Source organism: Lepidochelys kempii, chromosome 4, assembly GCF_965140265.1.
Source record: "Lepidochelys kempii isolate rLepKem1 chromosome 4, rLepKem1.hap2, whole genome shotgun sequence".
NCBI lineage: Eukaryota > Metazoa > Chordata > Testudines > Cheloniidae > Lepidochelys > Lepidochelys kempii.
The window spans coordinates 135,318,416-135,343,911 of record NC_133259.1 but is presented as its reverse complement, the minus strand read 5'-3'; the positions used below and the strand labels follow the sequence as shown (position 1 = coordinate 135,343,911).

Genomic DNA, 25,496 nt, shown 5'->3' with positions numbered 1-25,496 from the left:
TCTTGGCCTTCCAAATAAGCTATTTATTAACTTCATGTGTTAAACCATCCATTACAAAAAGTTCACATGAGCATATTTACTTTTCTAGAAAAGGTAATGAAGGATTAAAACTTAAATTAACTTCCAGTTTCATGTTTCAAGGGCAGCTGCAAGTGCCAAAAGAAACAAACAAAAGACATGAATCATAGGACAGGAAGGTACCTCCTGGGTAATTGAGTCCAGATCCCTCCTGTCTCAGGCAATGCTATCATGCCATCCCATTCATAAACATATCAAGCTTTGTCTTAAAACTAGTTAGCTTGTTTGCTCCCACTTCTCCTATTAGACCGCTGTTCCAGAACCTCACTTCTCCGATGCTTAGACGCCTTCTAATTTCCAATCTAAATTTATTCCTGACCAGTTTATCCCCATTTGTTCTTGTGCCAACATGGTCTTTCAGTTTAAATAGCTCTTTTCTGCCCGCTCAGCCTTTGCTTTGCTATGTTGACCAAGCCAAGCTCTTTTAGTCTTCTCCCATAAGATTAATGAGGAGTCCAGTAGCACCTTAAAGACTAACAGATTTATTTAGGCATAAGCTTTTGTGGGTAAAAAACCCATTTCTTCAGTTGCATCTGAAGTGGGTTTTTTACTCAAGAAAGCTTATGCCCAAATAAATCTGTCAGTCTTTAAGGTACCACCAGACTCCTCGTTGTTTTTGTGGATACAGACTAACACAGCTACCCCTCTGATACTTGGTCCATTAAGATTGGTTCTCCATATCCCCGATCATCCTTCTCTGCACCTGTTCCCGTTTGAACTCATCTTTCTTGAACGTGGTGACCAGAACTGTACACAGCTGTCCAGGCCTTGTACTGTCTTGCCAGTGCCTTGTACTGTGGAATTCATACTTCCCTGTCCCTAATGGAAATACCTCTCCTGATCCATCCTCGGAGTGCATTTAGACTGCTCTTTCAATACACAACATTTAAATTTCCTCAAAACCATTTGGAAGAAGTATTACTTACTTATAGGTGATGTTGAACCCTGTCAAATTATAGGCAGCATCACTAAAGAAATGGAGTAGGACATAGCCAGAAGTGGCTACAACTTCTGGGATTGTTTCATTGCCTTCCCTCTCAGGAACAATAAGACCACTGAAAAAGAAAGACAATGTACGACGTTACATATACAGTCATGGGAGCATAACAATTATAGTAATTCCACTATACACGTCTCAACTATGTGTAAAAAAATAAATTCAAGACACAAGCCGGATGATTTCTTAAATTTGATCACTTTGAAGTATTACATATTTACAATAATAATCAAAGACTTTAATATGGAAATATCAGATTTAGTGTTTTGTTGAAGAAACTCCTTAAAAATATCTTTTGGGGGAAAAATGATAAAGCCCTTAATTCCTTAAATATACCCTGGATTTCTCCAAAGCAATTAACTTAGTCTCACATGACATTCTGATTTAAAAAAATTGCATTACATAGAATTAATAGGACACAATTAAATGGATTAAAAACTAGCCGTTGACAGTTCTCAAAATGTGGTTGCTAATGGGAAGATATCAATGAGTGGGACATTTCTAGCAGGCTCCAACGGGGATCAGTTCTTGGTCCAAAGCTATGTGACATTTTTATCGACTATCTAGATGATGCTAAAAAATCTTTGCTGGTTTTGCAAATGACAAAGATTGGTGGAATAGTAAATAAAGAACACCAATTACTATTACAAAGTGATCTGAATCTCCTCTTTATATGCTCAGAATCCAACAAAATCTATTTTAAATGTAGACTAATGCTGGGAACAAAGAATGAAGGATGGGAGACAGTGTTGGAAAGCAGCAACTCAGAGACTATGGGATCATTATAAATAATCACCTCAAGATGAGCTCTCAGTGCAATAGTGTGGCAAAAAAAGGGGTGCAATGTGATCTTTGGATGTATTAGAAGGGGAAAATTAAGTAGAAGTAGGAAAGCAATCTTGCCTTTGTAGACACAACATTGACAGGACTGCTTACTGGAGTGCTGTGACCAGTTCTGCTCTACGCATGTCAAGAAGAATGCTGAACCCTTCAGTATTTACAAGGAAGGACACAAAAATAATCCAGGGGCTAGAAAATAAGCCTTATGATGAAAGGGTTAAGGAGCTCAATTTATTTGGCTTATCAAAGAGAAGGGTGACAGGTGACTTGATCACTATATTGCATTCTACACATGGAAAAGATATCAGATACCAGGGGCTTTCAACCTTGCTGAAAAGGCATAAAAAGATTAAATGACTTGAAAGCTGAAGTTCAACCTTAAAATAAGATGCAATTTCCTAACAGTGAGGGTAATTAAACATTCTAACAGCTTACATGGGGAAATTCTGGTTACCTGCCAGAACAGGAGTTTTTGTCTTGTCTTCTTGTTCTTGTGTTGTATAACAGGAGTTCTTTGTGTTATAAAATGTACTGTCCATATGTGTATTCCACTCGAGGTATGCATGTGCTCCAGGCACCTGAGACAAAGACTTTTCATTAAAAGTGTCCATTGGTCCACACCTATGCCCATCACCTCCTTGTGCTCCAAATCAAGGGCACAAGGGGTGGCGCAGAATGACTGCCTCTCTAGTTCTTCTCTACCACAAATCACCTCAGGAAAACATCCAAAGAAAAGGGGAAGGAGAGACGGTAGTGGAATACACTTAGGAACCACATATCTCAAAAATTTCAGTTACTGTAACGTAAGTAACCTCTTTTCTTCGAGCGATGGTCCCTATGTGTATTCTCCTCGAGTTGACTTCTAAGCAAAAGGAAAAGGAGTACTTGTGGCACCTTAGAGATTAACCAATTTATTTGAGCATAAGCTTTCGTGAGCCACAGCTCACTTCATCGGATGCATTCAGTGGAAAATACAGTGAGGAGATTTATATACATACAGAACATGAAAAAATGGGTGTTATCATACACACTGTAAGGAGAGTGATCACTTAAGATGAGCTATTACCAGCAGGAGAGCGGAAAGGGGGTGGGGGAGGGAGGGGAGAAAACCTTTTCTAGTGATAATCAGGGTGGGCCATTTCCAGCAGTTAACCAGAATGACAGAGTGACCAGACTCGATTACAGACCTAAAAGTAGCAATTCTTCAACAAAAAGACTTCAAAAACAGACTCCAACGAGAGACTGCTGAACTGGAATTAATTTGCAAACTGGATACAATTAACCTAAGCTTGAATAAAGACTGGGAGTGGATGGGTTATTGCACAAAGTAAAACTATTTCCCCATGTTTATTTCCGCCCACCCCCCACTGTTCCTCAGACGTTCTGGTTAACTGCTGGAAATGGCCCACCCTGATTATCACTACAAAAGGTTTTCTCCCCTCCCTCCCCCCCCCCCCCACATTGATGCTGGTTCCACCCCTTCAGTGGCTGGCTGTTTCAGTGCATTTTTGGCTCCCTGTGCCAATGAGTGAGATCTGTTCTCCTTTTGAGCTCCATACTCGGGCGCAGAGTATTGCCGGACTTGGAGGGTGTAGGGGAAAGAGGTCTTCTTCCTAGACGAAGATTTAGAAGGGGATTTCTCTCACTTTTTGTAAGTATTCTTGCTCTTCTCCTCCTGTTTCCTAGAGTCCTTAGCTCTGCCCTCTGTGATTCCAGAATCGGGTAAAACCATGCTCAAAGGGGCACTTCTGATAGCCTGCAGCAGATGGACATGGGGTCTGATGACCCAGGGTTGGACTAGGGTCTCATTGACCATTCCATCTCCTGAGCTGAAACTCCCAGGACTGATGGGTTCAGAGGGGAAAAGGAGAGGCAGATTTGCACTGAGAGCAGATGTTGGATTCCCCAAGGCAATGAAGGCTAGTGTCGTGCAAATCACTAACCAGGATGACCCTTGGCAGGTGACGTGTAAAAGGCATGCCCTGGCTAGATTACATCTGTGTCTGACCATTTTCTCAGTATTACGTGGAAAAGGGTAGTGTGCAGTCCGCTAAAAATCTGATTGTCATGATTACTGAGTGATGTTTACATGGGAAATAGTTCATGGAAGATGGAAAATGCAGACTATTAGGTTGGAAAACTGTTGAAGAGAAACTTGTCATCTGAGATGTGGCAGGATCTCAGGGCTAACACATTCAACATTAAGAACAATGGACCTCCAGGGAGACAGCACTTCATTTACTGTCTGTCTACACGGAGACTTACGTATTGACGAAGACAAATAAACCTCAGGAGGGTTCTCTGAAGAGGGGGCCACCTAGATTACGAGACAATAGCCTGTAACTGTATGAGAACAGAAGACATGGCACAAGGGGTTATCCATTAGAGAGGAGAAACTCTGCCAGCAGAGGTGTCTTATGAAAGATATAGCTTCAAGGACTACTCATTGGGTGAGAAATACCTTACTAGACAGGAAAGTAACTTGTTAATAAGTACAGACCATCCTTTGCATCTTATGTTTTTCTTTACTGTAACCTCATGCTTCCAGATCTTCATACTTGCTTTTATTTGAATCTTTATCTCAAGTTCTGTTAAATAAACTACAACTTGGATTTACTATAAACCTAACTAAGTGCCTTGTGCTACGGACAGCATTGAACTCAGGTGAAACAGTGAACTGGGGAGCATTGCTTCCCAGGAGGCAGAGGATCAGGGTACATTGCTGGTGTTCAGAATATAAACGACTGGGCACTCAAGTGTAACAAGTGTGGTATGCAAATAGAGAGCTTGCACAGAGAAAGATTGGGGCTTTTGGAGCCTGGAGAGGAGTGCTTGTTTTGCCAACAGCTGGTCGGGGAGAGTTTCTCCTGATGGTAGCGATTCGCCCCAAACATCTAGGGTAACCCCACAAAGTGTCACACCACAGTTCCTGAATCCTGAGATCTTGGGCATATTACGTGACACCAAAGAGGAAGGGGGACAGGGAGGGGGTCAGAGCCCCCAGGCCCATTCTAATGCTATTCTAACAAAAATATATCTATTAGAGAACAACTGATTACAAGAAAAATGGATTTTTTAACAGGAATACCAGCAAAGCTATGGACACTAAGAAGTCTAGTCTAATGGCAGGAAAAAGGAACAAGAGAGGCAGGCAGTCCATGTGCCCTTTAGGCCCTCTGTTTGAAGCATGAGGTGGTGAAAGGCGCAGGCATGGACCAATAGACACTGCCAATGAAAAATCTTCTGGTCTTAGATGCACACAGTGCATGCACACCTCGAGTGCAACACACACAGGGACCATCACTCGCAGAAGTAGTGGTGGTCTCCATTGCCTGGAATCTTTAAAAGAGACTAGATATCTTTTTAAAAGATGGGCTTTAATTAAGCTTTGGGAGATATTCTATGCCCTGTGCACAGCGTGGAGTGTGGCAAGGTGTCAGATTGCATGATTGTAGTGGTCCCTTCTGACCTTGGAATCTGAATATATGAATTCCCCTTCTCATTCCCTGCCTTCATGGGCCATGGGGATCACAGGCTTGCCTGCATTGCTCTCAGCATGCTCTTAACACTTTAAGCTCTGTCCTAAGACAATAAATAATAATACCACCTCACCCTTATCATAGCGCTTTTCATAAGTAGTTCTCAAAGTGCTTTACAAATGAGATCAGTATCATTATGTATAATCAAATCTCATGCTTCAGGGCTTTTGCTGGTCACCTATAAGGATCAAGAAGGATCTGTATTTCCCGCAATACACAACTGGCCAGATGTACTCTGGGTTTTTCTCTCCTCCTGCTGAAACACTTATAGGCCACTACGAGAGATGGGGTATAGCTACAGTACTAAAGTCATTGGGCTCAAAATAGGGGTACCTGGGTAAAATTTAGTGGCTGACACACAGAGGAGATCATACTGAATAATCTAATGGTCCCTTCTGGAATGAAATTCTATTTAAAAAAAAAAAACAGTCTATGAAATACACTATCCCCAAGAAATAATTACATATCTCCAACGGCATAAGAATGTATATGAAACAGTCACTGAGGTGAAATTTCAGAGTAACAGCCGTGTTAGTCTGTCTTTGCAAAAAGAAAAGGAGTACTTGTGGCACCTTAGAGACTAACCAATTTATTTGAGCATGAGCTTTCGTGAGCTACAGCTCACTTCATCGGATGCATACCGTGGAAACTGCAGTAGACATTATATACACACAGAGACCATGAAACAATACCCCCTCCCACACCACTGTCCTGCTGGTGATAGCTTATCTAAAGTGATCATCAAGTTGGGCCATTTCCAGCACAAATCCAGGTTTTCTCACCCTCTGCGCCCCCACACACAAACTCACTCTCCTGCTGGCAATAGCTCATCCAAACTGACCACTCTCCAAGTTTAAATCCAAGTTTAACCAGAACGTCTGGGGGGGGGGGTGGTTAGGAAAAGGCAAGGGGAAATAGGCTACCTTGCATAATGACTTAGCCACTCCCAGTCTCTATTTAAGCCTAAATTAATAGTATCCAATTTGCAAATGAATTCCAATTCAGCAGTTTCTCGCTGGAGTCTGGATTTGAAGTTTTTTTTTTTGTAAGATAGTGACCTTCATGTCGGTGATTGCGTCACCAGAGAGATTGAAGTGTTCTCCGACTGGTTTATGAATGTTATAATTCTTGACATCTGATTTGTGTCCATTTACTCTTTTACGTAGACTGTCCAGTTTGACCAATGTAAATGGCAGAGGGGCATTGCTGGCACATGATGGCATATAGCACATTGGTGGATGTGCAGGTGAACGAGACTCTGATCGCGTGGCTGATGTTATTAGGCCCTGTGATGGTGTCCCCTGAATAGATATGTGGACACAGTTGGCAACGGGCTTTGTTGCAAGGATAGGTTCCTGGGTTAGTGGTTCTGTTGTGTGGTATGTGGTTGTTGGTGAGTATTTGCTTCAGGTTGCGGGGCTGTCTGTAGGCAAGGACTGGCCTGTCTCCCAAGATTTGTGAGAGTGTTGGGTCATCCTTCAGGATAGGTTGTAGATCCTTAATAATGCGTTGGAGGGGTTTTAGTTGGGGGCTGAAGGTGACTGCTAGTGGCATTCTGTAATTTTCTTTGTTAGGCCTGTCCTGTAGTAGGTGACTTCTGGGAACTCTTCTGGCTCTATCAATCTGTTTCTTCACTTCCGCAGGTGGGTATTGTAGTTGTAAGAAAGCTTGACAGAGATCTTGTAGGTGTTTGTCTCTGTCTGAGGGGTTGGAGCAAATGCGGTTGTATCGCAGAGCCTGGCTGTAGACGATGGACCGTGTGGTGTGGTCAGGGTGAAAGCTGGAGGCATGTAGGTAGGAATAGCGGTCAGTACGTTTCCGGTATAGGGTGGTGTTTATGTGACCATTGTTTATTAGCACTGTAGTGTCCAGGAAGTGGATCTCCTGTGTGGACTGGACCAGGCTGAGGTTGATGGTGGGATGGAAATTATTGAAATCATGGTGGAATTCCTCAAGGGCTTCTTTTCCATGGGTCCAGATGATGAAGATATCATCAATATAGCGGAAGTAGAGTAGTGGCTTTAGGGGACGAGAGCTGAGGAAGCGTTGTTCTAAATCAGCCATAAAAATGTTGGCATACTGTGGGGCCATGCGGGTACCCATAGCAGTCCCGCTGATCTGAAGGTATACATTGTCCCCAAATGTAAAATAGTTATAGGTAAGGACAAAGTCACAAAGTTCAGCCACCAGGTTAGCCGTGACATTATCGGGGATAGTGTTCTTGACGGCTTGTAGTCCATCTTTGTGTGGAATGTTGGTGTAGAGGGCTTCTACATCCATAGTGGCCAGGATGGTGTTATCAGGAAGATCGCCGATGGATTGAAGTTTCCTTAGGAAGTCAGTGGTGTCTCGAAGGTAGCTGGGAGTGCTGGTAGTGTAGGGCCTGAGGAGGGAGTCTACATAGCCAGACAATCCTGCTGTCAGGGTGCCAATGCCTGAGATGATGGGGCGCCCAGGATTTCCAGGTTTATGGATCTTGGGTAGTAGATAGAATATCCCAGGTCGGGGTTCCAGGGGTGTGTCTGTGCGGATTTGATCTCCCTACCAACACTACAAAAAGAAGGATTCTAGGTGGACTCCTCCTGAAGGTCGAAACAGCAGACTGGACTTCTACATAGAGTGCTTCCGTCGACGTGCACGGGCTGAAATTGTGGAAAAGCAGCATCACTTGCCCCATAACCTCAGCCATGCGGAACGCAATGCCATCCACAGCCTCAGAAACAACTCTGACATCATAATCAAAAAGGCTGACAAAGGAGGTGCTGTTGTCGTCATGAATAGGTCGGAATATGAACAAGAGGCTGCTCAGCAGCTCTCCAACACCTCTTTCTACAAGCCATTACCCTATGATCCCACTGAGAGTTACCAAAAGCAACTACAGCATTTGCTCAAGAAACTTCCTGAAAAAGCACAAGATCAAATCCGCACAGACACACCCACGGTATGCATCCAATGAAGTGAGCTGTAGCTCACGAAAGCTCATGCTCAAATAAATTGGTTAGTCTCTAAGGTGCCACAAGTACTCCTTTTCTTTAAGGTGACATTGGAATCTTTAGAAATGTGATGCATAAGGCCATTCAGCAAACAAGCCAGTATAATAATTTGCAAAATTATCATCTATTTTGAAATACCAAAAAAAAAAAAAAAAAAAAAAAGCCACCCACCACATAGCTAACTTAACAGATGAAAAATACATACTGCTTTTGGTCTTTGTATAATCTTAACTATCACATGTTTGAACTGGTTCCATTTTTCTGTTGGGTTGCCAGTGATTGGCAAGCACGAAAAAAGCTTGTCATCAAATGACTACTGAAACTGCACCTGACTGTTGGTGTGCTTGAGCTTTGCTATGTTGAAGGCTGTTCTATTAAGCTTGGGGCACTTGTGCTGTGAATGGGACTATACGCAGGTTACCACTGCTCTTACCAATCTGCTTTTGATATGGTGAGAGAGAGTCCATGTGCTATTCTACATAAACTGGGCTGCCCAAGAAGGTTCATACAAATCATGCGTCTGTTCCATGACCACATGACAGTGCAAGTGCTTGCCAGTGGTGACTTTCCGGATGCATTCTAAATCTCGAATGAAGTGAAGCAAGGCTGCATACTTGCTCCAGTGCTGTTCAACTTGTTCTTTGTCTGTGTCCTCAGCCATGCCACAAGGGACTTGGATCAGGGGATATATATATCCGGTACTGGCTTGATGGCTCCCTCTTTGATCTTCAGCGCCTCAGTGCGAAGACCAAGACGCTGGAGAGACATCTTATCCAGGTATTTTTTTGCAGACGACTGCGCCTTGATGTCCTATAGACATGATGACCTTCATGTCATCATTGACAGATTTTCTGAAGCATCCCAGCTCTTTGGCCTCATCATCAGTCTTGGGAAGACAGAGGTCTTGTTCCAACCAGCACCACATTCCAATGCCCCAGTGCCAGCCATTTTCATCCAAGGCGCACAGCTGAAACATATGGATCAGTTCGAGTATTTGGGCAGCACCTCTCCAGTGACGATTCCTTGATAAGGAAATTTCCTCCAAAATTAGTAAAGCCAGCCAGACCCTTGTCCAACTCTGAACAAAAGTCCTTAACCAACACAACATTCATCTCTCCACTAAATTGAAGATCTACAGTGAATTGGTTCTAACATCTCTCCTGTATGGATCGGAGACATGGACTCTCTATAGACATCACATTAAGCAGCTTGAGCAATTTCACATGCACTCCCTCCACTCAATAATGAGCATTCGCTAGCAGGACAGAGTGACCAATATTAAGGTCCTTGAGAGAGCAAACACTACCAGCACTAAGAAAAGTTACTGAGAGCACAGCTTAGGTGGACTGGACATGTCATCAAAATGGAAGACCACCATCTCCCAAAACAGATCTTCTACGGGGAGCTGAGTCAAGGCAAAAGAAAGAAGGGTCATCTGTATAAGCACTTCAAAGCTAATCTGAAGAGCAGTCTCCAGTGAGCTGATATCAATTCCAAAGAACTTGAGCAAATGGCTCAGAACAGGACTCACTGGTGGTCTCGGACAAGATCAGCATGTGACAGATTTGAGCCGGATTGACAAAATCATCTCCAGGCTATACGTGAAAGGCACCACAGAGCTGCATCATCAAACATCGTAGATACAAACTTCCCATGCCCTCAGTGCAGCCGACTCTGTGAATCATGGTTCGGACTTCAGAGTCATATGTGTAGCCGTAGATGAGAACTCCGATAATATCGTCATCATCGTCAGCAAAGAACTACCAATCTTAACTATGCAGGAAAAAGAATCGAGGTGGGAACGCTTAAAGGAACCAGTTTTTTTATATCTGCCTGGAGTAATCTTCAAGACGTCTCAAAACAGAAATTCTACTCTTAAAGAAAATACTTCCCTCTTTCTCTCACTCCTCCGTATTGCTGTGTCATAGAAAAAATTTGGATCATCTAAGGTCAACTAAAGTCTGAGGCAAAATATTCAAAAAAGAGCCTAATGGCAGTTTTCAAAAGAGATTTAGCTCCTAAAGGCCTAAGTCAATGGAAAAATAGGGTTTTGGCTCTTTTGAAAATGTTACCTTTCTATACTAAACCATTACTAGGTTTGCTAAAAAAAAATCTTTAATATCTGAAGAAAAGGGTCTAATTCTTTAAGTTTAACAATGAGAAAATAGTCAGTCCCCCTCTGATAATTAGACACCCAATATGCGTACATCCATTTTTATCTTTGTGTATTAAAGCGCTGTATTTAACACCAATGTTTAATTAATATTCTGCTTTTCTGTTTCTAACAGCAAAACTTTTCCCTCATCTCCATCAAACTTCCTCCCACCCCAACCTCTAACCTATTTTCCATCAGCATTATTTTAATAGTAGCTAAATCCAATTTAAATTAAAAATAGAAGAGTCAAATCTTCCCCCCAAAACCTTGACTGCTAGAGAGAAAACTGTTTCTAAGGAAACTTTAGATGCAACAGTTAGTTCTGTATGCAGGCATGCACCATGTAGAAATCTAGTGTCCTGAAGCACTCATGTAAAGAAGCTGATTCTGCAGGGATATGTAGATGAACTTGGCTTCATATAAGGGCAGGACTAACTAAAAAGTAATGCTGAAAATGGAACATTTTCCCAAGTTAAAAATGTGCATATTTATACTCCCTTTCAGAATATAAAATAAAACAAATTCATTCGAAGACTGGTTCACAAGGCTACATAAATAGAATGCTCCTATTTATCTTTGAGTTTTTCAGCCCAGGAAAGCGATATGCAGTGAAACTTTTACTAACCATCCTACTAGCCATGGTTAAATGTCCTAATTGCCTATAAAATCTCAGTCCCCACATAAGTACTTCCATATTAATGGTGCTATTATACGGTTGCCTGCTTCAGCAACTAGGAATACTACAGACCCTTCCTGCCCATTATCAGAAGTTTTCACTATGTTTTGACACCTGAAAATGAAAACAAGAAGTTGCAATAGTTTGCACCATGCATGTTACAAAAAACACATTTTGGCTATGGTAGTACAGCGAAACGGTCCGAAGACACTACTAGTTAGAAGCTGGCATGTGGCCTGCACCTTACCAAAGTAAGTATGTGCTACATGCTTCATTTCATTGACATGCCACAAAATTGTGCATCATCATCTGATGTTTCGGCTAGGCAATTTCCATTCCAGGATGTCCACAAAACATGATTTTGTAAAACATTTTTTGTAAGAAAGCCAGATGAATTTTTTTTTATCCCAGATCCTGGAAATTTTTATCAATAGCACCCAGTTAATTCCTTTTCATAGTTTATTCATGCATAAGAGACACTTGTTTCATTTTGAAATTTTAGACTGCTGATCTGAAGATGATCTCCCTTGAGATACTCTCTTCCGACACATCAAAGATGAAAAGTCTCATAAGTTTCTCTTTGTTGCTTGAGTACCGTTTTCCTTTACATAAGATGAATATGGGAACAGCATGTCCCTGCCATATGAAAATAGTGATCTCAGTGTAATTCAGCCAGGGCAGAACAACTCCTCATGGACCAGAGGGACAGCATTCCTTTTTCTGCCTCTCTAATCATCCACCATGTACTATTAATATCAAAAGCATAGCCAATCCAGAATTGGACAGAATTGGGATCAGCAACATCAGGAAGAAAATACAAGCAAAAGAAAGGAGTACATTAATGACAGAGGAGGAACATGGAAGAGAAAAAGTGAATGAGACGTAAAAGGAAAAAGAATAAAACAGATATAAAGTTAAGAAAAGTACTTTTAAAATGGCTGAAAGGTGACAGGTATGTCTCGTTTTAGAGGAAGTGGTGTTCAGGATTTATGTGGCAAGAGTTAAGATATATGTCTGTCACTCTTCCTTTCTGTCTCCTGCTGCTTTTCCCTTCTTTCAATTTATTTCTCTCCATTTTCTCTGAATGGCATGTAGGCCTTTCCACATCTGTGTGTCATACTCTGTGAGCCCTGATGTAATCAAGTTACTGTTTAGTACCACAATTCTTTAGACAGTTTTACAAACATGTATTTAATTGTTGAAAATGTAAGGGGTGGGGGAAATAAACCAGACAACTCTAGTGACTACATATGTGAAGATGCTTAAGAGAATAAATTAATCCAGCTGAGAGAGAAACCTGAGAAAAATCAGGATGGATTTGAATGTTTGATGGTACCACATGAACTAACTGTTTAATCCAACATGTACGGAATCTTAGACAACATTCCTCTTTAAGAACTCTCTAAAAGGTGGATGATGTGGTGACCTTCACACTGCTATTTGCAGAATTGCATCATACCCGTGATCTAAAACATATGGCAAAAGCCTTTACACACAAGTACGAAGTCTTGAAAATGTGTAATGAATATTTGACAATATAGCTGCCTTAAAAGGCAGGCCAACCATAATTATGTTAAACAATGTTTAGTATCGCTCTGGAGTAAGCCAAAACTGGACACAGTACTCCAGCTGGGGCCTCACCAGTACCGAGTAAAGCAGGACAATTACCTTCAGTGTCTTACATACAACACTCCTGTTACCACACCTGAAAATAATATTAGCCTTTTTGGCAGCTGCATCACATTGACAACTCATTCAGTTTGTGGTTCACTATAACCCCAAGATATTTTTCCACAGTACTACCACCTCAACAGTTATTCCCCATTTTGTACTTGTGCATTTGACTTTTCCTTCCTAAGTGAAGTACTCTGCACTTGTCTTCATTGAATTTCATCAGAATTCTGTAATGTAATGGGGAGAATTGGAAAGATGACAACCTTTAAAAACATGCTTTAATCTGGTCCAGAATCTCCTGAAGCCCTTACTCTGCTCTAGACTAGCCTGTTTCAGAGGTTGTCATCCCTAGGTTCTCTCGGACGATCTCCGAGCACTTCACAATAGTGAGTCTCAACATCCAGGTAAGGTAAGCAAAATTTCCCTCTTTTATAGGTGCGGAAACTAATGCAGCAATTGTCTGAGTGGCAGAGTCAATGGAAGAGCTGACAGCAGTACCCAGAATTTCTCTCTCCCCCCTGCATGCTTCATTTTTAACAATTCCCATTCTTGTGTGGTCTCTTCTCCCTGCAGGATGCAGGCAGCAGAGTTCATATACAAGAATCATGTTCTCTTGAGACATTACCTTCCACCTTATCAAATGTCAAAAGTCTAATAAGCGCTGCCTGCACACAGAAGGGAGTGAAACACCTAAGAGACAACTTGAGAATTGTGATGGGACAGAGAAAAATACAAAGATACAAAGGACAACAGGAAAAGAAAAAGGACAAAAGTAACACAAAGCTGTGATAGGAAGGCTACCATACACTTACTCCGTATACAGCGATGTAAGCAAGAGAGCACCATTTTATCTTAGTTTAACATAGACCCGGCAGTTCAGGTCCTTGAAACCACTACAGGCCTGATCCTACGTTAAGAGCGATGAATGTGGACACCTGCATCAATGCAGAGTTCCCCAGAAGTCAATGATGCTTCATGCAGGCGCAGGGGCTTGTTCAAAAAGTTCTCTTTGCTCGATCAGCACTTTACTATCTAGGTTACATTGTCCTTCTTCTAAACTATGCTAAGAAAACAGTATCAATCTTAGTTTAGCAAATGTGTCCCATGAACAAGCTTAATAATGAATTCATGCCACTTTAGATACATTCCTGTAAAGCCCATAATTCATTACAGTATGTCAAGTGAAATCAACTGCTGCAAGGGTCTATTCTATGTGTAAGAACAACAAATGTCTTGTTTTACCACCACAGCGGCGACTTATTAAAATATTTCTAGTGTGTTAAAGTAGTTATTCATAGACAGATGCCCTATGTTAATTTAACCGTGTTAATGCCCACGGTGCCAAAACTTATTTTTCAGCATGAATTCTATTGCTATCAATTAAATATCTGGCCCCAAAGACTTAAGCTCCTGACAAAAAAAAATTCTTCTTCAGTCCATCAAGTGACAATTTTCAGTTCAGAGCCCTTAATTTAAAAAGACCAGGGACACTTTCTACTCTCAAAACCTCTTCAGCTGTAAACAGAGATCCACTTCACACAAACTTTGAGGGCTTATCTTTATGCCCTAAAATAGATGCTGTTTAAATACAGCTTGTCTAACTTGATCTACTTTTTTGTTGAAATTACAAGTTGGGTTAATGGAGATCATGGTGTTGATGAAATATACTTAAAACTTCTGAAAGACATTTGACTGCATGACATTTTGATTAAGAAACTAAAATGACAGAAAATCAACTTAGTACACACTAAATGGATTAAAAACTGGCTAATGGGTCTCAAAACATAATTGTACATGAGGAATGATCACTGAGTGCGTGTGTTTCTAGCGAGGTCCCACACAGACTGGTTCTCATCTCTATGACATTTAATGTTTTTATCAATAATAAAGAAAACACAAAATCACCACTGTTAAAGTTTGAAGATGACATCTTGAAGGAGAGGGTAAATAATGAAGAGGACAGACCACTACAGAGCTATATGGACCATTTGATAAGCTGAGCATAAGAAAACAATGTGTTGCAACATGGCCAGATGTTAGGTCATACACCTAGGAACAAAGAACGTATCCCATATTTACAGGATGGAGTACTCTATCATGGGAAGTAGCGACATGGAAGAGATTTGGAAGTCATGGTAGATAATCAGCTGAACATGAGCTCCTACTGTGATGATGTGACTTAAAGGGCTGATGTGATTCTGCGAAGTATAACCGGAGGAAATAATGAATAGGAGTGCAGAGGCTATTTTACTTCTATAACTGGCATTGGGTGAGACCGCGACTGGAATACTGTGCCCAGTTATGGAATACACAAATAAAGAAGATGTTGATAAATTGGAGAGGGTTCAAAGAAGAACCACAAGAATGATTACAGGATTGGAAAACAAGCCTGACAGTGAAAGATTCTTGGACCTCAATCTATTCAGCTTATCAAAGAAAAAGTTAAAGGGTAACTTGATCATAGTTTACAAGTACCTACATGAGGAACAAATATTTGATAATAGAGGGCACGTCAATCTAGGAGACAAAGATATAACAAGATCCAATAGCTAGAAATTGAAGCCAGGCATATTCAGGCTAGGCATATTCAGACTAGAAATAAGGTGTGCATTTTTAACAGAAAGGGTAATTAACATGGAGACAATCTGTCAAGAGTAGTGGTGGATTCTCCATCACTGGAAATATTGTAATTAAGATGATTTTATCTCAAGAATATGCTCTAGTTCAATCACCACTATTGCACGTCATTCTCAGTATGAGGCAGGAGCCCTCCCCTCACAGGCAGGAATGTCTGTGAGGGGAGGGCTCCTGACTCATACTGAGAATGAGGGGCAATCAGCAGGTTATCTCAAGTGCTTATATACAAATGCACAAAGCCTTGGAAACAAGCAGGGAGAACTGGACGTCCTGGTGATGTCAAGGAATTATGACGTGATTGGAATAACAGAGACTTGGTGGGATGATGACTGGAGTACTGTCATGGATGGTTATAAACTGTTCAAGAAGGACAGGCAGGGCAGAAAAGGTGGGGGAGTAGCACTGTATGTAAGGGAGCAGTATGACTGCTCAGAGCTCCGGTACGAAACTGCAGAAAAACCTAAGTGTCTCTGGATTAAGTTGAGAAGTGTGAGCAACAGGAGTGATATAGTGGTGGGAGTCTGCTATAGACCACCGGACCAGGGAATGAGGTGGATGAGGCTTTCTTCCGGCAGCTCACGGAAGCTACTAGATCGCATGCCCTGGTTCTCATGGGTGACTTTAATTTTCCTGATATCTGCTGGGAGAGCAATACAGCGGTGCATAGACAATCCAGGAAGTTTTTGGAAAGCGTAGGGGACAATTTCCTGGTGCAAGTGCTAGAGGAGCCAACTGGGGGGGGGAGCTTTTCTTGACCTGCTGCTCACAAACTGGGAAGAATTAATAGGGGAAGCAAAAGTGGATGGGAATCTGGGAGGCAGTGACCATGACTTGGTTGACTTCAGGATCCTGACACAGGGAAGAAAGGTAAGCAGCAGGATACGGACCCTGGACTTCAGGAAAGCAGACTTCGACTCCCTCAGGGAACGGATGGGTAGGATCCCCTGGGGGACTAACATGAAGGGGAAAGGAGTCCAGGAGAGCTGGCTGTATTTCAAGGAATCCCTGTTGAGGTTACAGGGACAAACTATCCAGATGTGTCGAAAGAATAGTAAATATGGCAGGTGACCAGCTTGGCTTAATGGTGAAATCCTAGAGGATCTTAAGCATAAAAAAGAAGCTTACAAGAAGTGGAAGGTTGGACATATGACCAGGGAAGAGTATAAAAATATTGCTCGGGCATGTAGGAATGAAATTAGGAGGGCCAAATCGCACCTGGAGCTGCAGCTAGCGAGAGATGTTAAGAGTAACAAGAAGGGTTTCTTCAGGTATGTTGGCAACAAGAAGAAAGCCAAGGAAAGTGTGGGCCCCTTACTGAATGAGGGAGGCAACCTAGTGACAGAGGATGTGGAAAAAGCTAATGTATTCAATGCTTTTTTTGCCTCTGTTTTCACGAACAAGGTCAGCTCCCAGACTGCTGCGCTGGGCATCACAACATGGGGAATAGATGGCCCAGCCCTCTGTGGAGAAAGAGGTGGTTAGGGACTATTTAGAAAAGCTGGACGTGCACAAGTCCATGGGGCCGGACGAGTTGCATCTGAGAGTGCTAAAGGAATTGGCGGATGTGATTGCAGAGCCATTGGTCACTATCTTTGAAAATTCGTGGCGAACGGGGGAAGTCCCGGATGACTGGAAAAAGGCTAATGTAGTGCCAATCTTTAAAAAAGGGAAGGAGGAGGATCCTGGGAACTACAGGCCAGTCAGCCTCACTTCAGTCCCCGGAAAAATCATGGAGCAGGTCCTCAAAGAATCAATCCTGAAGCACTTACATGAGAGGAAAGTGATCAGGAACAGTCAGCATGGATTCACCAAGAGAAGGTCATGCCTGACTAATCTAATCGCCTTCTATGATGAGATTACTGGTTCTGTGGATGAAGGGAAAGCAGTGGATGTATTGTATCTTGACTTTAGCAAAGCTTTTGACACGGTCTCCCACAGTATTCTTGTCAGCAAGTTAAAGAAGTATGGGCTGGATTAATGCACTATAAGGTGGGTAGAAAGTTGGCTAGATTGTCGGGCTCAACGGGTAGTGATCAATGGCTCCATGTCTAGTTGGCAGCCGGTGTCAAGTGGAGTGCCCCAGGGGTCGGTCCTGGGGCCGGTTTTGTTCAATATCTTCATAAATGATCTGGAGGATGGTGTGGATTGCACTCTCAGCAAATTTGCGGATGATACTAAACTGGGAGGAGTGGTAGATATGCTGGAGGGCAGGGATAGGATACAGAGGGACCTAGACAAATTGGAGGATTGGGCCAAAAGAAATCTGATGAGGTTCAATAAGGATAAGTGCAGGGTCCTGCACTTAGGACGGAAGAACCCAGTGCACAGCTACAGACTAGGGACCGAATGGCTAGGCAGCAGTTCTGCGGAAAAGGACCTAGGGGTGACAGTGGACGAGAAGCTGGATATGAGTCAGCAGTGTGCCCTTGTTGCCAAGAAGGCCAATGACATTTTGGGATGTATAAGTAGAGGCATAGCGAGCAGATCGAGGGACGTGATCGTCCCCCTGTATTCAACATTGGTGAGGCCTCATCTGGAGTACTGTGTCCAGTTTTGGGCCTCACACTACAAGAAGGATGTGGATAAATTGGAGAGAGTCCAGCAAAGGGCAACAGAAATGATTAGGGGTCTGGAACACATGAGTTATGAGGAGAGGCTGAGGGAACTGGGATTGTTTAGTCTGCGGAAGAGAAGAATGAGGGGGGATTTGATAGCTGCTTTCAACTACCTGAGAGGTAGTTCCAGAGAGGATGGTTCTAGACTATTCTCAGTGGTAGAAGAGGACAGGACAAGGAGTAATGGTCTCAAGTTGCAGTGGGGGAGGTTTAGGTTGGATATTAGGAAAACCTTTTTCACTAGGAGGGTGGTGAAACACTGGAATGCGTTGCCTAGGGAGGTGGTGGAATCTCCTTCCTTAGAAGTTTTTAAGGTCAGGCTTGACAAAGCCCTGGCTGGGATGATTTAATTGGGGATGGGTCCTGCTTTTGAGCAGGGGGTTGGACTAGATGACCTCCTGAGGTCCCTTCCAACCCTGATATTCTATGATTCTATGATTCTACGTTAGGCACAAATTAATTAACAAAAGTCCTGTGTTATGCAGGAGGTCAGACTAGATGGTCCAGTGGTCTCTTCTGGCCTTAAATTATGAACCTAGGCCTCTCAAACAGAAGAGTCCGTTAAATTTACTTCCAATCAAAGTTTTTATATAAACATACAGAGAGCGTAGGTGTGAACAGCAGGTCTTGCCTCTTTCTCTGAGAGCTTCCAGGACCCTGGATACTAGAAATGAAGACATTTTGAGCAACTTAGCTCACTCCATTGTGAATTCTGGGTTTTCCCTGCAATACATTCTTTAGAACTTTGAGTTGAAACAAATGTAAAAAAGCTTCTGTTCAGACATCTCTTCTCCAGCAAATATGTATCACCCCCTCCTGGATAAACAGAATACAATGGATGTATGCACTAATGTTCTGTAGTAAGAAATTCAGCCTTTTTAATGCTCAACTTTACTGTTGTTCAGCTCCATCCGAACTATGAGATTTGGACTGAATGAGGCACAGACATTCTCTGAGCCTTTATTCTACTGCCCATCACTGTAGTATCTGAACAGCAGTGAACAGACCTATTTCTGGCACTGATTTGTTAAGTGCCACTGGCCATATAAACTTCTTGGTGCTTCAGTTATTCCATTTGCAAAATGTAAGCAATGATATTTGTCTTCATTATCGAGTGCTGTAAGGCACATGTAATAAACCCCAAGCTCATTCTTTTAGGCCATGGCACCTTCGGGTAGAAAGAACAGGAAGAAAAGGCTCAGCATATGCTCAAGAAATCAGAGGCAAGCTTCTGATATCTCATCTCAATCAACCTAGAATTGTGTTATTTCAATACACCACTGAGCGGCTGCACTCGCATGGGGGAGAGGGATAGCTCAGTGGTTTGAGCATTGGCCTGCTAAACCCAGGGTTGTGAGTTCAATCCCTGAGGGGGCCATTTAGGGATCTGGGGCAAAAATTGTGGATTGGCCCTGCTTTGAGCAGGGGGTTGAACTAGATTACCTCCTGAGGTCCATTCCAACCCTGATATTCTAGGATTCTATTCTATGTGTTAACAAATAGCTATGAGCAATTGAAAATACACCACAGTAAATCTATACCAGCATGTTCTAATATACAGGTTTCTAATTAATGCATATCACCCCACATAACCAATCTTAACTTAGCAAATAGGGAGCAGAACAGAAAAGGAAATGTGCAACACAGATTATTACTACTTCTACGTCTCGTGTTATAGTAGGATCCAGATCAAGGCCCCACTGAGGTAAGCATTATATAAGAACATGGTGAGAGACATTCCCTGTCCCAAATTTATGCGTTTATTGAAGATCTCATACATCAAGTGGCTGTAACAAAGAAACGGAGGCAGGATGAGGAAACAGTGAAAAATATGGTAACATAGACGAGCAGTGCCCACAAATTTTCAAGTTTCAAGTCAAGCAAATGGAATAACTTCAAACCTGCATTAGACACGTTTTCTTATCCCTATTCCCTCATCCTCCCTACATTTGTTTGTTACACCGACTTCTTGCATTTTGTCTAGGCTCTTTGAGGAGAAAGTCTGTCTCCTCCCATGTGTCTGTATTCCCCCTTTTGACTGAGTCTCTGGATGCTATTGTAATACAAATAATACCACTCTCATATTTTGTGCATAATAAGTTAATAACAAATTTTGAAGGTTTAAAAGCATACACACTGCACCCTTTAATTCCTACAAGTGCTCTGTCAGCATAGTCAATGAGGAAAAGAGGTGAAAAGCTAAAGAAAGTGATAACAGTAAATATTAAAATTCAACCCAAGGAAAGTGAGACATTATGGCCATAGTTCCTTAAAAATTCTAAACAGTTCTCTTGTGTTATGGTACTAGGAGGAGGATTTTTGAACAGATGCCTTTTTTCACCCTTCATCAAGATTAGAGGCATCTGCTATTTCTTCAAATCAGTTTAGAGAGCAAATCAGCTCCGTACTAATGAAGAGTGTAATTCAAATGCCAACTAAAGCAGCAATTAAACAATTGAATATAATTTTTCTACCTCAAAAGCACCACTGCATTATGCTCAAATTTTCAGGCACAGACTTCCTGGTGATTTGCAACATGATTTTAAACTATGAATCACAAATTTTAATGCTATGAACTACCTATAACCTCATTTTAAAAACCAACTAATTTGGGGAAAATATATAAAAACTGGAGGCACATACCATGCTTATTCCACCTGTTCAGCAATGTACTAAGAATCAGCTTGATAAGAGCTGATGATTGGAGTCAGGAAAATGAAATTTTTTTTCCCAGCGCAAATATCACCCAAATTGATGACCCAAAGCCAAGTCACTTACTTTTCTTTTTAATGCCAAACATTTTCCCATGTATAAAATAGGAACGAGAATAATATGATATCCTAATTGTGCATCCTCTTTTTGAGCCCTAAATACAAGTAGAGTGTTTACAGCAGGGGTGGGCAAACTTTTCGGCCCGAGGGCCACATCCGGGAATAGAAATTGTATGGCAGGCCATGAATGCTCACAAAATTGGGGTTGGGGTGCGGGATGGGTGAGGGCTCTGGTTGGGGGTGAGGGCTCAGGGTGGGGCCAGAAATGAGGAGTTCAGGGTGCACGAGGGGGCTCCGGGCTGGGGAGTAGGGTGCTGGCTCCAGCTGGGAATGAGGAGTTTGGGGTGGAGGAGGGTGCTCCGGGTTGGGACCAAGGGGTTCGGAGGGTGAGAGGAGGATCAGGGCTGGGGCAGGGGGTTGGGGCATGGGGAGAGGCTATGGGGTGCAGGCTCCAGGCGGCGCTTACCTCAAGCGGCTCCCGGAAGCAGAGGCCATGTCCCCACTTCGGCTCCTATGCAGGAGCACCCATCAGCAGGCACCGCCCCTGCAGCTTCCATCGGCTGCAGTTCCCAGCCAATGGGAGCTGCGGGGGCGGTGCTTGGTGCGGCAGCAGCAGCATGCAGAGCGGAGCCCCTTGGCTGCCCCTACACATAGGAGCCAGAGTGGGGCCATGCCACTGCTTCCGGAAGCAGCGTGGAGCGGCCCCCCACTCTGCTCCACGGCTGGAGCGCTGGAGGGCGACAACCCCAGACCCCGCTCTCCGCAGGCCGTAGTTTGCCCACCCCTGGTTTACAGGAATCTTTACATTTTCATTGAAAGTAAAAAAACCCACTAATTTGTTTTTTAGTAAGTTACAACCTTTTTTGTCCTTCCTTTCCCTGTCCATTGTCTCTACCTTATTCTTGTTCCCTTTTCTACATACTGTGTAGAAAGGCTGTCATGTTTAGAGCAAATGTAATGTATTTTTGGAAAATTATACAAAAACTGAAGTGTAAATTAAGTACAATGGTAATTCTGGAAACGGGAGTACAGCTGGCCCATAGGAAAGGATTCGAGTCCAATGTGGGTATTAACAATTCATACGTATCTTCTGGGATCTATTTACCTCAGCTGAAGAAGACAAGAACATAAGGTGGTCTGTTGCTACTAAACTATATTGTATTTAGATCTTTCTTCTGCACTTAAATTATTAACCTCTTGGCACCAGTAGCCATAATGCCTTATGTTACTACCAATACTGCCAAATCTCCCTTGTCCCCAGGAGCTTATCACTCTACCTGTATTCGTTTTTTAAAAGGGCCATCAATGTGGCATCCAAATGACTTCATGAGAAGTAAACAAGAATCTCTCTTCCAAATTACTGGAAGAAACTAGCTTTAACTTTTGGCTTTTTAAAAAAAAAAAACCAAAAAACTATATAATTGAGGGTGCTGCTGAGCCGTTTGTGACCAATGTATGGCTGTAGTTCTGCTTGGTTCCAGGCACACAAGCAAGACCCAAACCTACTATAACATAATACGTTCACTACCATGTGTAAGCCTGATACTTTAAGGGCAGATTTTGTAGTTTATATAAGACTTGCGTAATGAATAACTTCAAATTAAACATTTTTGGTATTAAAAAAGAAAAACAACAGGATTTATGTAGTTCACACAAAATAAGGATTCAAGTGTACTACTGTGAAATCCCCTGATCCATCCCTCAGAGAAATACTAACAGTTTTTACTATTGGTTGGCTATGGTTTGAGTAACAGTACACTTATCACCAGTACACACACAGAGCTATATCTTTATGATACTTAGATCATATTTTTTTTCCTTGGAAAGCCAAATCTTCATTTAGGAGTCAAGTAAAATAATAGCATAATATACAATTAGCTTCATACTGTGTGGGTAGGACTTACCTAAAAGCTGCCACTAATGGAGCATAAACTGAGTCTCCGTCATACACATACAAATGGTCCCAACTGCATTCTGTAGCAAAGTGATTGAATCGAAGCCTCAGGATTGTATTTGGCCTAAACAAAAAATAAACCCTAAATTAACCATACAAAAAACCCACAATGGCAGCATCTCCAAACAACTGCCTTGATGTGCAGTTTCACTCTCAAAGTGACTCAAAAAAAAAAATCAGCTATTCACCTTACAGTAACTGTGATTTCTCAAGATATGTTGTCCATTTAGATTCTACTCTATGTAGCCCATGCACGAGATTTGGCTAGCAGTGTCCGCTGGGGCCACACCTGTGCCCAGAACTTTCTCACCGCCCCACCCCAGCCCCCCAAAGGCATTAAGGACAGGCTGGACCCAGCCATCCCTCTGTTCCTATGCCAATACAAAATTCTGTAGGTGGGAGGGGTATAGCTCAGTGGTTTGAGCATTGGCCTGCTAAACCCAGGGTTGTGAGTTCAATACTTGAGGGGGCCATTTAGGGATCTGGGGCAAAAATTGGGGATTGGTCCTGCTTTGAGCAGGGGTTTGGACTAGATGACCTCCTGAGGTCCCTTCCAACCCTGATATTCTAGGATTCTATGAAAAGCAGGAAAGGAGGCTGGGCCATGAGATCCTTGATATCCACACATCTCAATTTCTGTAAGGTAAGTATTCAATTATTAGACAATGACTTGAAGAAAAATGGATTCCACTTTTGGTGACTAACAAGCATTTATTTGTTTGCATGGAATTGGATAAATATGGTATAACAACGTATACAGCATAAGATACTTAAACAATGACTAGAGAGGACGAAAGAGTAGCGTCTTGCAAAGGTGTGTACTCAGCTCCATGTAGCTGCCCTATAGATTTCAGAACTAGGGATGTTTTTGAAACAGGCAGCAGAGGCTGCCTGAGCTGTAATGTGACCAAGTGACTAACCCATAAAAAGTTCTCATACAGTTGGAGTCCCACTTAGATAATCTGAGAGAATAGTGACTGACCCTTAACCATTTCTGCAAAGGCCAAACAACGTAAGTGTGTTCCTGAATGGTTTTGGCCTGCCAATATAAAAAGCCAGTGCCCTTACTACAAGTGTGTGAAACTTTGCTTTCCCTGGGAGTGAGGCTTGAGGAAGAAAACCGGGAGATGAACAGACTGGTTCATATGGAACTCAAACAATTTTTGGAAGGAACTTGAGACGAGGTCTGATTGTGACGCTATCCTTATGAAACACTATACAAGGAGGATCTGCCATGTGCCACCTATCCTTTGAGCTGTAAAAAAAAGCACTAAAAAAGCAGTCTTCACTGGAAGGTGGTATAGCGAACAAGTTGCTGAAGACTCGAAGGGTGGGAACCCATCTACCTTGCTAATCCTCTATTGAGACAGAAAGAGGAAGGGGGCTCCTAAATTGGGGGGAAATAACCATGTATGTGACTTTTCAGGAATCTATCTACTGCAGCGGTTCTCAAAGCCCAAGCCCCACCATGCAGGACCAAAGCCCAAGGGATTCAACCCTGTGTGGCAAGGCTCAGGCTAAAGCCTTTGGGCTTTGACCTCTTCCTCACCTGGGGTGGTGGGGCTCAGGTTTTGGCTTTGTGCTACCCTCCGGAGCAGTGGGACTCAGGCGGGCTCTGGCTTCGGTCCCCCTTCCTGGGGTCATGTAGTAATTTTTTGTTGTCGGAAGGGGGTTGCGGTGCAATGAAGTTAGAGAACCCTTGGTCTACTGTATGATGAGAAAACACAATGTGGCCCTGGATAGGAGGGTGATGAAGTATTTTAAAGTAACATGAATTGAAATGGTAGTTGAGTCTGAATAAACATGGGTCCCTTATCTCTTCAGATGAGCTGCCACAACTGTCAAGTACTTGGTGAATACCCTCAGTGCTGTGGAAGACCAAAGGGCAAGACTTTGTACTGGCAGTGAAATGTTCATATTACAAATCGGAAGTATTTCCCGTGGACCAGATGAATGAATGTGCAAGTAAGTGTCTTGGAAGTTGAGAGCCCTGAATCAGTCTTAAGGACCTAACAAGGGAATTATGAAAGCAAGAGTCATCATCCTGAATTTTCAATGATGGATGAACTTGTGGAGACATCAAAGGTCCAGAAAAGGGATGCCTACCCTTTTCTTCTTTGGGAGGAGAAAATAATGGGAATAAAAAAAACCTCTCTCTGAACATAAAGGGCACGTTCCCTACTGCTCCAAGCTGTAAAAAGAGTCTATTTCTTACTTTAACAATCTCTCATGAAAGGTTTCAGAGGAACAGCCGTGTTAGTCTGCATTCGCAAAAAGAAAAGGAGTACTTGTGGCACCTTAGAGACTAACCAATTTATTTGAGCATGAGCTTTCGTGAGCTACAGCTCACTTCATAAAAATGGAGAGGGAAGCGGGTAGGGAATATGAGGAAGGGACTGGAATTGGTCGAATACCCCTTGTTTACAGTTTCTAGGATCCACTGGTCCAAAGTGATCCATGTCCAGACCTCTAAAATTATAGAGATGATTGCCAGGGGGAGGATGTAGAATGGAAGAGATCATCTGATGGCTTTCCAAAGCTCTTGACACTGGCATCAAACTTGCCGT

General features: G+C 42.5%; 1 protein-coding gene across 1 annotated transcript in view; it reads right to left on the bottom strand.

The window, feature by feature from the left end:
* ATRN (attractin) overlaps positions 1–25,496 on the bottom strand; it is a 270,477-nt gene that overhangs the window by 173,578 nt on the left and 71,403 nt on the right. The window contains exons 3-4 of the mRNA XM_073342975.1: positions 22,880–22,993; positions 1,005–1,133 (exon numbers count right to left, since the gene is read on the bottom strand). Of these exons, the coding sequence (XP_073199076.1) occupies positions 1,005–1,133; positions 22,880–22,993 (243 nt within the window). The remainder of the gene's footprint in view (positions 1–1,004; positions 1,134–22,879; positions 22,994–25,496) is intronic.